Raw genomic sequence first — 12,538 nt, forward strand, 5'->3', positions numbered from 1 at the left:
ATTTCACTGAAATTATCTAGTGTATCTGGAGAGTTGAGGTGGGACAAAGCTGTTGGCCATGAGTTTACTAAGCTTGATTTCTTGTCCTTCCTTGTTCCATTTTTTTTCCTATGTAGTCTCTGTATTCTGCAATTAAGTTATTTGACTCTTCTGTCTAGCTATGTATTGTAATTACCAAGAAGCAATGGCTGTTCTGTTGGACTTTTTTAGTCTATGCATCAAGCTTTTCACATATTCATATTTGTAGGGTCTACTAATGCAAAAACAGATTGATTTATTAGAATTAGGAACTTAATATGACCTGGCCCAGTCTGGGTTCTTTCCTTTCCACTTTGAGACTGCAGAAGTTATGCCTGCTAATGACTTATAATGAGCTAGGCACATGCCAGTAGTTAGTTGCAGCATTGGTGGCTAGATCTATCATTTGTAATTATTTAAACCCTGATGAAAAGCCATGTTCAGTTCATAGGTGAGTACTGTGTGATTAGGGCTTTTTGAATCGTATGTGCAGCTATATATTTTTTTAGAGAGGTGGAGTCTTACCTTCATTCTTTTATTATTATTTTTCTTGCCTCTTTCTCATGTTGAACAACCTCAATTGTGGCAGCAACAGAAGTCTGTCTTTTTGTCCTGACTCTGTTTCATCTTTTTTTTTTCTTTTTTAGTATGGTAGCAGCCTTGGAGATGTAGCTGGAAGAGCAGTGAGGGAAGGAGAATGTTTGCTCGCAGAAAGAGAAATTGATCAGAGCTGGTGCCTGCTTGAGGGATAAAGGCAGTTACTTGCTTGAATGCCACATGGCAAAATGCAGTGGAAAGGAGAGAGAGTAAAATTCTCTTGTGTAAAATGTCCCCCAACTTCAAACTAGCCTTTACAGCAGTTGAACATGGGCAGCGGTGATACTTCTGTAAATTCCTTCGTACTGTTAGGGTTCACAAGCGCTTCAGTAAATAGAACTCTGGCTTACCTGAAGTCTGAATTATGGAGATTATGTTCTGATCCTGTAGAAATATCAGTCCACGTGCTGCAGACCAAGATGTTATGGGGACAAAGCACCCAGAACTCTAGTTTGGGGCAGGGGCCATTGCTATATCAGGGTGTGTTGCAAAATACTCTAACCACTTTTCAGTTCCTTCTATCTCTGCCCAGAGTTAAAAACAATTCCAAATTTTAAAGTTTTCCAGAACTTTCCTCTGTCAGTCCTATTTTGCTTTTTATCTGACAGTTCTTTTCTCATTGAACTGTAATACTAAGTAGGACCCTGAAGTACAAAGATTGCCTACTTCAAAAACACTTTCCTTGAACAATTTCATGAAATCTTGAAGAAAATCTCATGGTTAGTCTTTTTATACCATGTGTACATCTGCTTTGATTGACAGAGGAAGTGAAGAACTTAATCCTGAGAAATAACATGCTGTGTGTTGCAAGAAATCTATGGGAAGACAGAATTATTTAAAAAAAAAAAAGTGACTAAGAGGAAAAGGGAAGAATGAATGAGAAGAATCTTAACCTTAGTGCAATACTGTGCTAGTTATTTAAGTACAAAACAATTATTGGCAGCAGAAGTTAACTGCTAACAGAACAGCTGTGTAGTGTGGAAAGGGCTTTGTGTGTGCTAATATATGCTTGACAGCTGTATGGACCTGCGTGTAAAGTACTGCCATTTGCTTTCTATGTAGAATCCATATTCACACGTGTCTGTAGCAATGGGATGACAAGCTTCATGAGAAGCACTGCAATGGCTTTGTGAAAATATCATAAAATTGGACAATTCTAAATTTTTCTTCTTTTCCATGCCTGGTCAGGTTTCCTGTCTAGAGAAGAAGCATTTTTTTTGTTACCTTTTAAAAATTTTCTTGAGAGGGTTGTTCATTTATTCATTTATTTTGGTGGAAAACTGTTTTTTGTAATTATGCAGCACTTCTTAACTTTGTATCTGCATGCATTTGATTTGTCAGCAAGTTATTCTAGGCAAGACTCAAACAGATTCTCTAGGATGATAGCTCTTTATTTAACACCATTTTTTCTTTTATTGTTTTCAAATATACCTTTATTTTAGAAAGTTTGCAAGTTTTTGAGTATTTTTCACAAATACTGCATGTAGGGGAAAAATGTTCCTCAAGTATATTTTGTATTTATTCAGATTTCCCCTTTTGTATTATTAATCTATGACAGAAAGCTTTCAAGGTTAGAGATTTCTGCAGTTAGTCCCATAAAGACAGTTAATTCTGTTTTTTTGCATTTTATCCCATCTTTCCAGAAATCTATAATCTTTTCTCTTGATCAGCTGACTCTGCTTATCTTTAATCCAAGTTCTTGGCTGTTAGTGATTCATCCTTAATGATGACTATTTGCCTGTGTGATTTTATGCTATGTGTAAAAGCTTTTGAAGAATTAATGAGCAATTTTATTCCACTCTAGCTTAGTTTTTGATAGATATCTAAATAATTTTAAGTCATACAGAGGCTGGATATTTTATAATGTTTGAGACTTGGCTTGCAAGATTTAACTCCTCACATATGAGGATAAATTCAAGAATGTCCTGCGAAAGGTTTGTTCACTTGATTGTTCGTAGGCTGCTCGGGTCTTTGACCATCTTTTAAGAATGTGTAAGTAGCTTGGCAACAGAGAATTCTGACTTCTGATTAGTCTAAGATTTCCACTTGGAATTTGTAGTTCTTCTGCACTGACACCCGAGTTGGTCCTCTATTTTACTTCCTCTGTAACTTCTATATTAGTAGCAGAATGTAATCTAAATTCCACTCTGCGTTGTTTGTTGGTGTCGAGAAGAGTCTCTGCACATTTCCACAAAATATTTCAGAAGCAAATATTACCTGTTATTTTGAATTCAAGTGTGCAGACTGAAGGAAATCATTTGCAGAAAATTCTATCGAGTATTTGATATGTCTGTATGAAAGGTCATTACTGAGAAGGATAGCATTCACTTCAGCTCAGTCTCAGCTGGTAAAAACTGAGTTTCGAACTTGACGCTTCAATGTAGAACTTGAAACAAATTTTGGTATCAGATTTGATTTTTCCAGACTACAGACACATCGTGAAGGAAAATGAAAGATACAAATGTTGAGAGTATAGAACAACTTCCAGTTGTTTTTACTCCTATATAGTCTAATCTTTTGCATCTTATTTTGCTTCTTAAAGAAGATTGTTCTCAATAGTAAATCTTTTTTTTCAAGTGGGAATTTTAACTTTAAAATGTGTCCGGTCTGCTTGCTAGTTTTGCTTATAGCTCATCTTGCACTTGCAGGTGATTTTAAAAGTTGTTTTGGAACGTGGGATTTCTTGATTATTAGAAATTCTTCTGTGCTTATGTGCATTTGGTGTTAGTGAAGGCCAAGTGTTGCTGCTTTTGGCTTGAAGCCTTCATACTGTCTTAGATCGTGTCACAGTCCTGAGGATCTAAAATATATGGAGGTGTTTAAATGTCTTTGTAACAGTCTGCAATTGATGAGTATACTAATAACCTTTCTCTGCCACTGTGAAGCTACAGCTGTGTAGTGTAAGTGTTGAATACTTAAGCTTTTACTTTCTGAAAATAACTCTGGAGCCTGCGTTTGGCTCTGAAAGTCAAGCTAAGATCACTTAGTTTTTAATAACTCTGAGTAACGGTAAACTTACAGGGTATATAGTCTACATGACAAAGTTGTTTTTTTTCTGGAGGAAATGGAAGCTGTCACCTAGAACACCTGTGCTGACGTGAACTCTGTTTCCCAGTCCTGTAGTTTTAGCATTGGAAGAGCGACCAGCGTGGTTTTTTGAGGCTTATCAATAGCTGGGGTCAGTTTATAGCTCAGTTTATAGTTTACAACAAGGTCATCAACTGTCAGTCTTCCAAAAATAAAGAAAAGTACCTCCTCAGCCTTCTAGCACTCTGTGAGGGGAGTGGAAAGCTTATTGATGGTCTTACTGATACATCTCAGGCACTAATTGTTGTCTGTCAGGGATTTATGAGCTTTGTGCATTGCTAGTGCTGGAATGAAAACCCTCGCTTGCTGTTGTTGATAACAAAAGCTTTTCACTTGTGAATGAATTACTGCCTTCATGCTGCCTGCGGTACTCAATGATGAAAATGCTGCCTGTATCCTCTGGCTGTTACTCTTAAGTCAAGCGCACTCAGTAGCCCTCCCAGAGAGTGCGTGTGATGAAGCTATGGCTCTGAAGAGGGATGTTTTCCCTTTGTCAGCATCTAAGCTGTCAGAAGCCCAATTTAAGACTGTGATTGTTTCAAGAAAAGAAACAACTGTGTTGGCTTATAAATCTGCCTTTCTAATAGGGCTGCCTCTTCTGTGGCTGTCAGGACAGGCTATATCTGCTGTTTAATGTAAGAAAGAAAAGATTTGAATGACTATGGCTTGAACTTAACCTGCTGCTGCTATTGTACCTAGTAGCTGAATGCCTGTGAAAAAATGTTGCATTGTACCTCGAAGGTGATAACAGTATCTGTGTATTCATGCTGTTATGTGTTATAATTAAATTGAACTAATTTTTGAAGTTGTAATGTAAAAAAGATAAATTTGTGTAGGATTGGCATATTAAGAAATGTATACTGATTGTTCACTGGGTGTAGTAGAAGTACATTTAAAATTACAAAGCAATTGAGGAAAGAATGAAAACGTGTGAAAGGTTTCTGAATAAATCTGTCTCTTTTTAGTTCACTTTCCTTCAACCTGGAGAGCAGACAGAAGAATTAGAGCAATTGTTGCCTCAGTGATTTGAAAGCTCCATTAAAACCATGGAAGTAGGAGTCTAGTGCATCTCTGCTGTTTGTATGACAGCAATAGTCTCAGTACTTATATTGCATTCCCGATTTCCAAATTTTAGACATCCTCTTGAGATTTACTAGTATTTACAGTGATGTTCTGATAGGGAATATTTTGTCTCCTAACTGTGTGTATTCTTCTTTTTCTTGAGTACCAAATCTTGTGGTAGAAAAGAATACAACTCCGAAAGTCGAATAACCTGGCTTTAAACTTCTATCTGATCAAAATATTCTTCATCTGGTCCTTAGAAACCTTGTCTTTTGCAAGTTCTTTCTGTAAGCAAGGTGAGGCTTAAAGATAGTATAACAAACACCCGTTGGCGGGAAGAAAAGAAGTAAGTTAGGAAAGCCTTTCAAAGACATGAGTTTGAGGACTTCATAAATAATCTATTATTTTATCTTCAACCCATCTGTAGGGAGAATGTAAATCTGCACCATTTCCTGACCTTTTGAATAGTCTTGTGCTTATGCCTGTTCCCAATCATTTAGTTATTGTGTGATATTCACATACTACCTGGCTTTTCTCCTGTCGTACTTCAAAATTTGACATGGCTGTTATTTCAGGATCCTGCAGAAGAAATTACACTTGCCAGTTGTGAGTTTTATTGGATTAGGTAATCTCAATTGTTTATAGTCCATCTTGGGTATGATCCTTTGTACTTTCCTGTTCTTGTTGACAATTCATTTTCACATATTTAATCCATCTTAAATAGAAGCAAACTATATTTCTTATATAATTAATATTTGGTCTATACCACGTTATTTCTAATCTGCAAATGATAATCATTATTATTTGAATGGTACTAATTAGGAAGAGAATCAGGAAGGACTGTATAGTAGTGTGGAGTAGGTGCAAGCGTTGGCCAAGCAACATGCTTCATTTCTCAAGCAAATATGGAGAAGCTTTAATCAAGATAATGCATACTGCTTATGAACGTAACTGAATAAATGAGGTACTCTAATTTGTGAAACCAGAAACTATTTTCAGAAGTTAAATAATTGTAGCTATGGCATAGCTGTTGTGATACTTGTCCCTTTCAAGTATGTCTTTAAAGTTACTTTCGTCATAGTGTCCGAAAGAAGAGTTTGGTTTTGAAAGCTTCCCATTCAATTTAGGAATGTTATTTCCTTCTACATGTATGTATTTACAACTAATGATAATAGTTTTAGCTTTTTAGACTACTGAGGTGATTAAATTAGGGGAATCAGAAGATTGGTTCATGTGCGCAGTAACTTAGTTTCAGACATTGATTGAACTACAGACTGAGTGCATATCGATTGCTGTATTTTTAACATTGTTCTTTTATATGAAGAGCTTGATCTTCATCTCATAAGAGCATCTACTTTTATAAGCATATTTGTTCTTACTAACTTCTCAAATATAGTCAGCTATTCCTATTTTTCTCTTATTCTTCCTTCAGTTCAAGCCTCAGCTGTTTTAGAAATACAAGTGGTGTTTTTATTTCAAGAGGTTAATTTAAAAAAAAAAAAAGACTTCTCAATTCAAAATTTTCTTCTGAGGAATTTCAAGTGCAATCTTTCTACATAGAGCAAGTATATAATTTGATTTTCTGCTGAGCTACATTTCTTAGATTTTCCAGCACCAGATATATTTTTAAAAGAAAATTTCCCTTACTGCTCAGATGAGTATGATCTGTTTCTTCTCATTACTTGTTTTAAAACTTGCTTTTATTGAATTGTACTGAAACCTTCCAAAATCCATCAAACAAGTGCATCATACTGATGAGATCTGTGTGAACTGTAGGGAGATCTATCATCCCCAATCTCATCTTTTTTTTTTTTTCCTTATGAAATGTACCTGCTGCTTTTTATCCTTTTGCGGAGATATTTCTCCTCTAAAATAGAGCTGTTTTCCACAGGTGTTGGGCTGACCTATTGGTCTGAATGTTTTTTTTTCTTTTTTTTTTTTTCCATAATATTGACAATAAATAACACTGTGTCCTCAAACCGACCCATTTATAGATCATGGACCAGAAACAAAGTAGAAAATGTATCAGCACAGCAAGAGTAATTCTGAAACCTGAGTCTAGTTTTAGCATCTCTTACTATTTGTAAATACAGGAGCATGCAACTTGCATAGACATAGTTAATAGTTCGTGTATGTGGAGTTTTATACAATGGTTACACTGGCAATTTGCAATTGGTTCTCTTGTTTAATAAATTATACCTCAGAAATTCAGACATAGTCTCAGTGCCTAATGGGTTGCCTACAGTATACCAGTCTTTTCTCCTTCATTATTAAATAGATTGAGAAGCTAAAAATTAGAGTAACCATCAATATTTCCTTAAAAGCTGTTCAGTTATTCACTTTGCATACAGTTTAAATTTATATTAATACCTTTAGAAATAAGTTATGTTGTTATAATCTTGATGAGCCTTTACTTTGTGACAGCTAATGTTTTTTCATACCTGGACGTTTGGAAATCAAACTTTAGATCAGCTTTGCATTGGCTTAGATGCTGCATCTAGTCCAGAATCCTGGTTTAGTTCTGTAAAGCCAATGAAGTCCTCTGCTGAGTCTCTGTTACAAACAGTTCTATTAAAGACTGATAGCTAGTATAAACAATTAAGTTGATCCAAAGCTAAAACTGACTGAATAGTCATGCATCATACTGAAAAGACTAAGCATTTTTTCTCAGGTCAACTGTTTGGAAAAAACAGGTGGTAAAGTGAAACAATACGCTACACAAGCAATAGTTTTAAAGTTGACCTTTTCCCATGCTGTCAAGTGTGTTGTGGATTTTGTGGGATGGAAACATGCTTGACCTTCAGAAGTAACAAGACTTGTATGTACCTAGTTTTCCTCCTTCCGCTTAGAAGCTGTAGCTTATCAAGAATTTTCTTCTCTTTCCAAGGCATTTTTAATACTCCTGTTAGTTTACTTCTATGGCATAAAAATTCATGTCTTATTAGCCAGTGTTTTGAATGGAGTAGGAATGCGTACTTTTGCAAAATTCTTCTGTTTATTACATTAATAATTGCATTTGCTACTGAGTAAACCTATAAATTTTTTGTATTATTGTTGTGGTTACTTGTTTAAATTGTATGACCCCTGTCGGGCTTTTGAACCCAGTGAGGTTCAACAAAGCAAAGTGTAAGGTTTTGCACTTGGGTGGAGTAGTCCCAGACACACATACAAACTGGGGGGAAGATTTCCTTAAGTGTAGCCCTGCTGACAAGCACTTGAGAATCCTGGTGGATGAAAAACTGAACGTGAGCCAGCAGTTTGTGCTTGCAGCCTGGAAGGGCAGTCGTATCCTGGGTTCCATCAGAAGAAGGGTGACCAGCGGGTACAGGGAGATGATTGTCTCTCTATTCTGCCCTCGTGAGGTCCCAGCTGGAATAATGAGTCCAAGTCTGGGATCCGCAACACAGGAAAGATGTTAGACTTTTGGAGAGGGTCCGGAGGGCAGCCACAAAGGTGATCAGAGGTCTGGAGCACCCCTCCTAGGAAGACAGGCTGAAGGAACTGGGCTCATTCCACCTGGAGAAGAGAAGGCTGTGGGGAGACCTCATTGCAGTCTTCCTTTATTTAAACAGAGTTTATAAACCTGAGGAAAATAGACTTTTTTTTTTCCCATGTATCAATAGTGCTGGTATGAAGGGGATTGGTTTTAAACTAAAGGAAGGGAGATTTTAATTAGGTGCCAGGAGGAAGTTCCATTCTGAGAATGGTGAGGAGCTGGAACAGGGTCTCCAGAGAGGTTAAGAATGCCTTATCCGTGGAGGCGTTTAAGGCTGGGTTGGATGGGGCCCTGTGTTATCTGACGTGGTACTTGATTTAGTGGTTGGCAACTGCGTATTTACTACACTTCTTTTTCTCAGTCTAGTTTGTCCTGCTATTGCACAGATTCTTCCACATCTCAAGTACTTTGTTAGAGTTTTGAACACTCCTTTTCCCATCTGTTCCTAGTTAGACTCAACCAAAGGCCTCTGGAGGGTGGCTGGAGTGGTGAGAGTGCTGAGGAAAATTTGAGGGAACAGAGCTTTTTTTGAGTTGGATAAGAGGTCATTTCAGGAAGACTTAATAATTTTCTCTTGGTTATAGGAAGGCTGCTGAGAAGGCAGAGCTCAGCTCTTTTCTGAGGTGCATGGCAGGGGGATGAGACAGTAATTATAAACTAAAACAATGGAGGACCCACTTTGTCTTAAAGGAAAAATATTTCACCACGAGGTCAGTCAAACACTGAACCATTATTCAGAGAGGCTGTGGACTCGGTGTCTCTGAGGATTTTCTTGCCATTTTGGCACAAAGTCCTGATTAATCTTGTTAGAATCATAGAATACTTAAGTTTGCAAGGAGTGGCTGGAGGTTATCTTGTCCAACCCTCTGCTCAAAACAGATCCAAAAGAATCAGGTGTCTTCCTCCTCTTTTGAAAAAGATTTTATTTTCTACTTAATCTGTATTTCACATGTTCCAACTTCTGACAAAGATTCTGAAAGGCTGTCATGGTTCTCATTAAAGTTGAGATAAACAGCATTCACAGCTCTTCCCTTGTTTGTGAAATCAGTCATCTCCTTAAAGCAAGCTGCCTTGCTGGTCAGATATGGTGTGCTGTTAGTGAATGGCTTTTCTGTTCTTTGTGTTGGATGTAGGTTCCAGGAGTATTTGTTTATATCCTCTCTGTCCTCGATGGTGGCTTGCTTCCTGATCCTAATGCAACTCTTTGGATCACCATGGCCTTGGAAGTGGTAGTGTGGCTCTGCTGTGGGATCAGTCTGCTCCTTCAATGCTATCAGATGCCTCCCATTTGGCACCATTGGAGCTGCACGTGTCTTAAGAGGCTTAAGGGATCCCTGATTCAATGTCTGTTCTGTATATGAAGTTTAACTCCCACGGACTGCCACTGGACTGAGATCTGAGGCACACAATAGCAGACCTGGCCAACAACAAAGGAGACCAGGCAGAAAAGTTACTGAGTATTTAAACCTTTTCATTGTCACTAGAACTGCCATCCTACTGAATAAGCTGTTATTTTTAAGGTTATTTTTTTTTGCTGATGTTCTTAAAAATGCTCTTTCAGATTCATGGCTTAGATATAATGAAGGGGTAGCTGCTTCATCAGACTTCCTGGGCTGCTCTGTTTCACTGTGTTTCTGTCTAAATTCTACCACACTGAATAGGAGACTAGACTAGATAGCACTCCCTGGTTCTTTCTAACCTGAAATATTTTGGTAAACAGAATGGAAATGCTTTCAAACAATGCATTTTGACTGTAGATTTTAACTAAGATGTGGTTAACTGGACAAAGAGATGAGAACCTCTGTTTAAGATACAGGAAAGGGACATAGCTATGCTATCCTCTGCGTGTTGGACTTTGCACCATTGTCTCTTCTAATAACTTCCTTGAAGAGTTCAGAAGATTCAAAATGCCTTTTTGACGTTTCACTGAACTTGGAGGATTTTTTTTCTTCTTGCATTAAAGGCAGATATAATGGCAGCTTAAGCATTATAAAATACCATATCTGGTTGGGCTTTTTATGGAAGAAAGTATAGATAGTATAGACGCTTCTTCCCAGTGTCTTGCTAATTTGAGGACCCAAAAGTCCTGTGCTCCTGTGTGTTTTATGCTTACTTTTGTAGCTGAATATCTTTCCATGGTCAGAGAATATAAGAATTTTTCTTCTCTTTTAAAGCATGTTAGTTTTAACTGGCATTTATTTTCTTTGTCATCTAGAGTAACAGTATAACTGTATTTTCCTTCCAGACTATTTCTATGGTGTCCAAAACCAGAGAAAAAGATGACTATTCTCGGGAGAGTTTTAAGTAGTCATACTATGTCCGACAGATTTGTCTGTACAGTATTTTGTTTCTGAAAATAGTTGATAGTTTTTGTATAGAGAAGAGAATAGAAGAACTTGTAATGGTATTTCCTCACTGTTCTCTCCTAGCACATGCATTTATTTGAAGACAGGGAGCGCCTGGCCTAGAGGTGAAGACTTTGTATTTAATAGCTGATGAATGGACTTGCATTGCTGGCACTGAGCTGCGGCAAGGAGTTCCACTGCGTGTCTTCTCTTTGTTTTTTAGCCTCTTGCTGCTAAACTCTCCTGTCTGTTCCTCCTCCTAGTATTGAAAGAAACAGACAATTGCTGATCTCTGTTTACCATCCCCACACAATTCTTGATTTTACAGACCTGCTACCTAGTTTAGGTTACCTCTTTTCCAGCCTGAAAGAATACTAGTCTCATCGCTTACATCTTGTAATGCTGCTATTCCTTGTAGCCTTCATCTCGTTTGTCTTTTCTAATCCTTCTATATTCCTTTTGATTGGATGTTCATACATTCAGTACATATTCAAGGTGAGAAGACTGGTACTGTGTAATGGCAAAGGGATGGTTTATTTTTTTTTATCTGTTCTCATCTTACAGACACATAACAATGTTTTCTTTCACTGCTGCTGATCATCACGCTGGTTACACAAAACTTTCTAGTGCAACTCTGCAATCCAGAGTTCAGAGTCATTGCATCTGTGGGGGGGGAGGGGGAACACTTTAGGATTTCTTCTTAATGTATGTAGTTCAACGTTTTCTAGTGGTTATTTCATCTACTGTTTTATCACCAAGTTGCTAATGACAGATTGTTTGGCAGTTCTTTGTGTAAAGTACTAGTGCCCTCCCAGCCTCCTTCAAAAAGAAAAGAAAAAAAATTGTCAGATTTGTTATTCATGCAAATAGCAGTTTTTGTTACAAACTTTGCTTGTAGTTTGAGTAGGATAAAATAAAATGTTAATATATGCATGTTGAAAAATGCATAGGAGTTTGATCTATAATTGAACTTCAAAGTAATTTTAAGTGTCAACTAAAGTGTTAAGCTTTGAATGCCTTATAAGTGACTTGTGGGTACTTTATTTACTTTGCGTACTGTTTATTTTACCAAAAAGGAGATTTGCATTGTTTTGCCAGAAGTATTTGCCATAAGCAACATTGGCCTGTGGCTTTGCTCGGCCCTGATTGTTACATTGCTTCTTAAGATGTTCCTGTTTTCATTCATGTAGCTTGTTCTGGTTTCCTAAGGATCCAGAAGGTTCCTTTTTTGTTTTATTTTTTTTCTAGATGTTTAAACTCTTTTACAGTGACTCAGCAGTCTCTTTTGGTTACTCATTTTAATGTTTTGTTTGATGGGTGTTGTTGTAGTAAAAGACTGCAGTATTATTGCTTTAATCATCCCAGAGCATTCATTTTGGTACATACAATATTCAGGAATTAACTTAGATTACCTTTAAAATGTTGGAAGAACTTCTGCTTTTAGTTGCTGTCCTCAGGTAACTTTGTGACTTCTTTCTTTTTTCTTTTACAGATATAGAACGTGGTCTCTCAAACTGGATTAAAGCAACCTGTTGATATTTTTATTTATATTTTTTTTATTTTTTGTATTTGACTTAAAGTGCCATGAAAAAATTTGCATATTGCAAGGTGGTCCTTGCCACCTCTTTGGTTTGGGTCCTTCTGGATATGTTTCTATTGCTCTACTTCAGTGAATGCAACAAATGTGATGAGAAAAAAGAACGGGGGCTGCCTGCTGGAGATGGTAAGTTGTTTAAAATTACATTTGTTTTAAACATTCAGTATTTGTTTCAGCAGGGGGAATGGTTTTAAGCTCAAGGAGGGAAGGTTTAGATTGAGAAACTTTACAGAGAGAGTGATGAGGTGCTGGCACGGGCTGCCTAGAGAGTTTGTGGATGTTCTGTTGCTGGAGGAGACCAGGTTGGATGTAGGCCTGAGCAACCTGATCTAGTAC

The 12,538-nt window shown here is 37.2% G+C and overlaps 1 protein-coding gene across 2 annotated transcripts in view; it reads left to right on the forward strand.

The window, feature by feature from the left end:
- Positions 1–12,538, forward strand: part of GALNT1 (polypeptide N-acetylgalactosaminyltransferase 1) — a 76,590-nt gene that overhangs the window by 20,956 nt on the left and 43,096 nt on the right. For both annotated transcript variants that reach the window (XM_065752860.1, XM_065752861.1), the window contains exon 3: positions 12,098–12,328. In XM_065752860.1, coding sequence (XP_065608932.1) covers positions 12,190–12,328 — 139 coding nt within the window. In that variant the 5' untranslated portion in view covers positions 12,098–12,189. The remainder of the gene's footprint in view (positions 1–12,097; positions 12,329–12,538) is intronic.

This window comes from Cyrtonyx montezumae, unplaced genomic scaffold (assembly GCF_038088225.1).
Source record: "Cyrtonyx montezumae isolate F1298 unplaced genomic scaffold, pur_monq_1.0 scaffold_8, whole genome shotgun sequence".
NCBI lineage: Eukaryota > Metazoa > Chordata > Aves > Galliformes > Odontophoridae > Cyrtonyx > Cyrtonyx montezumae.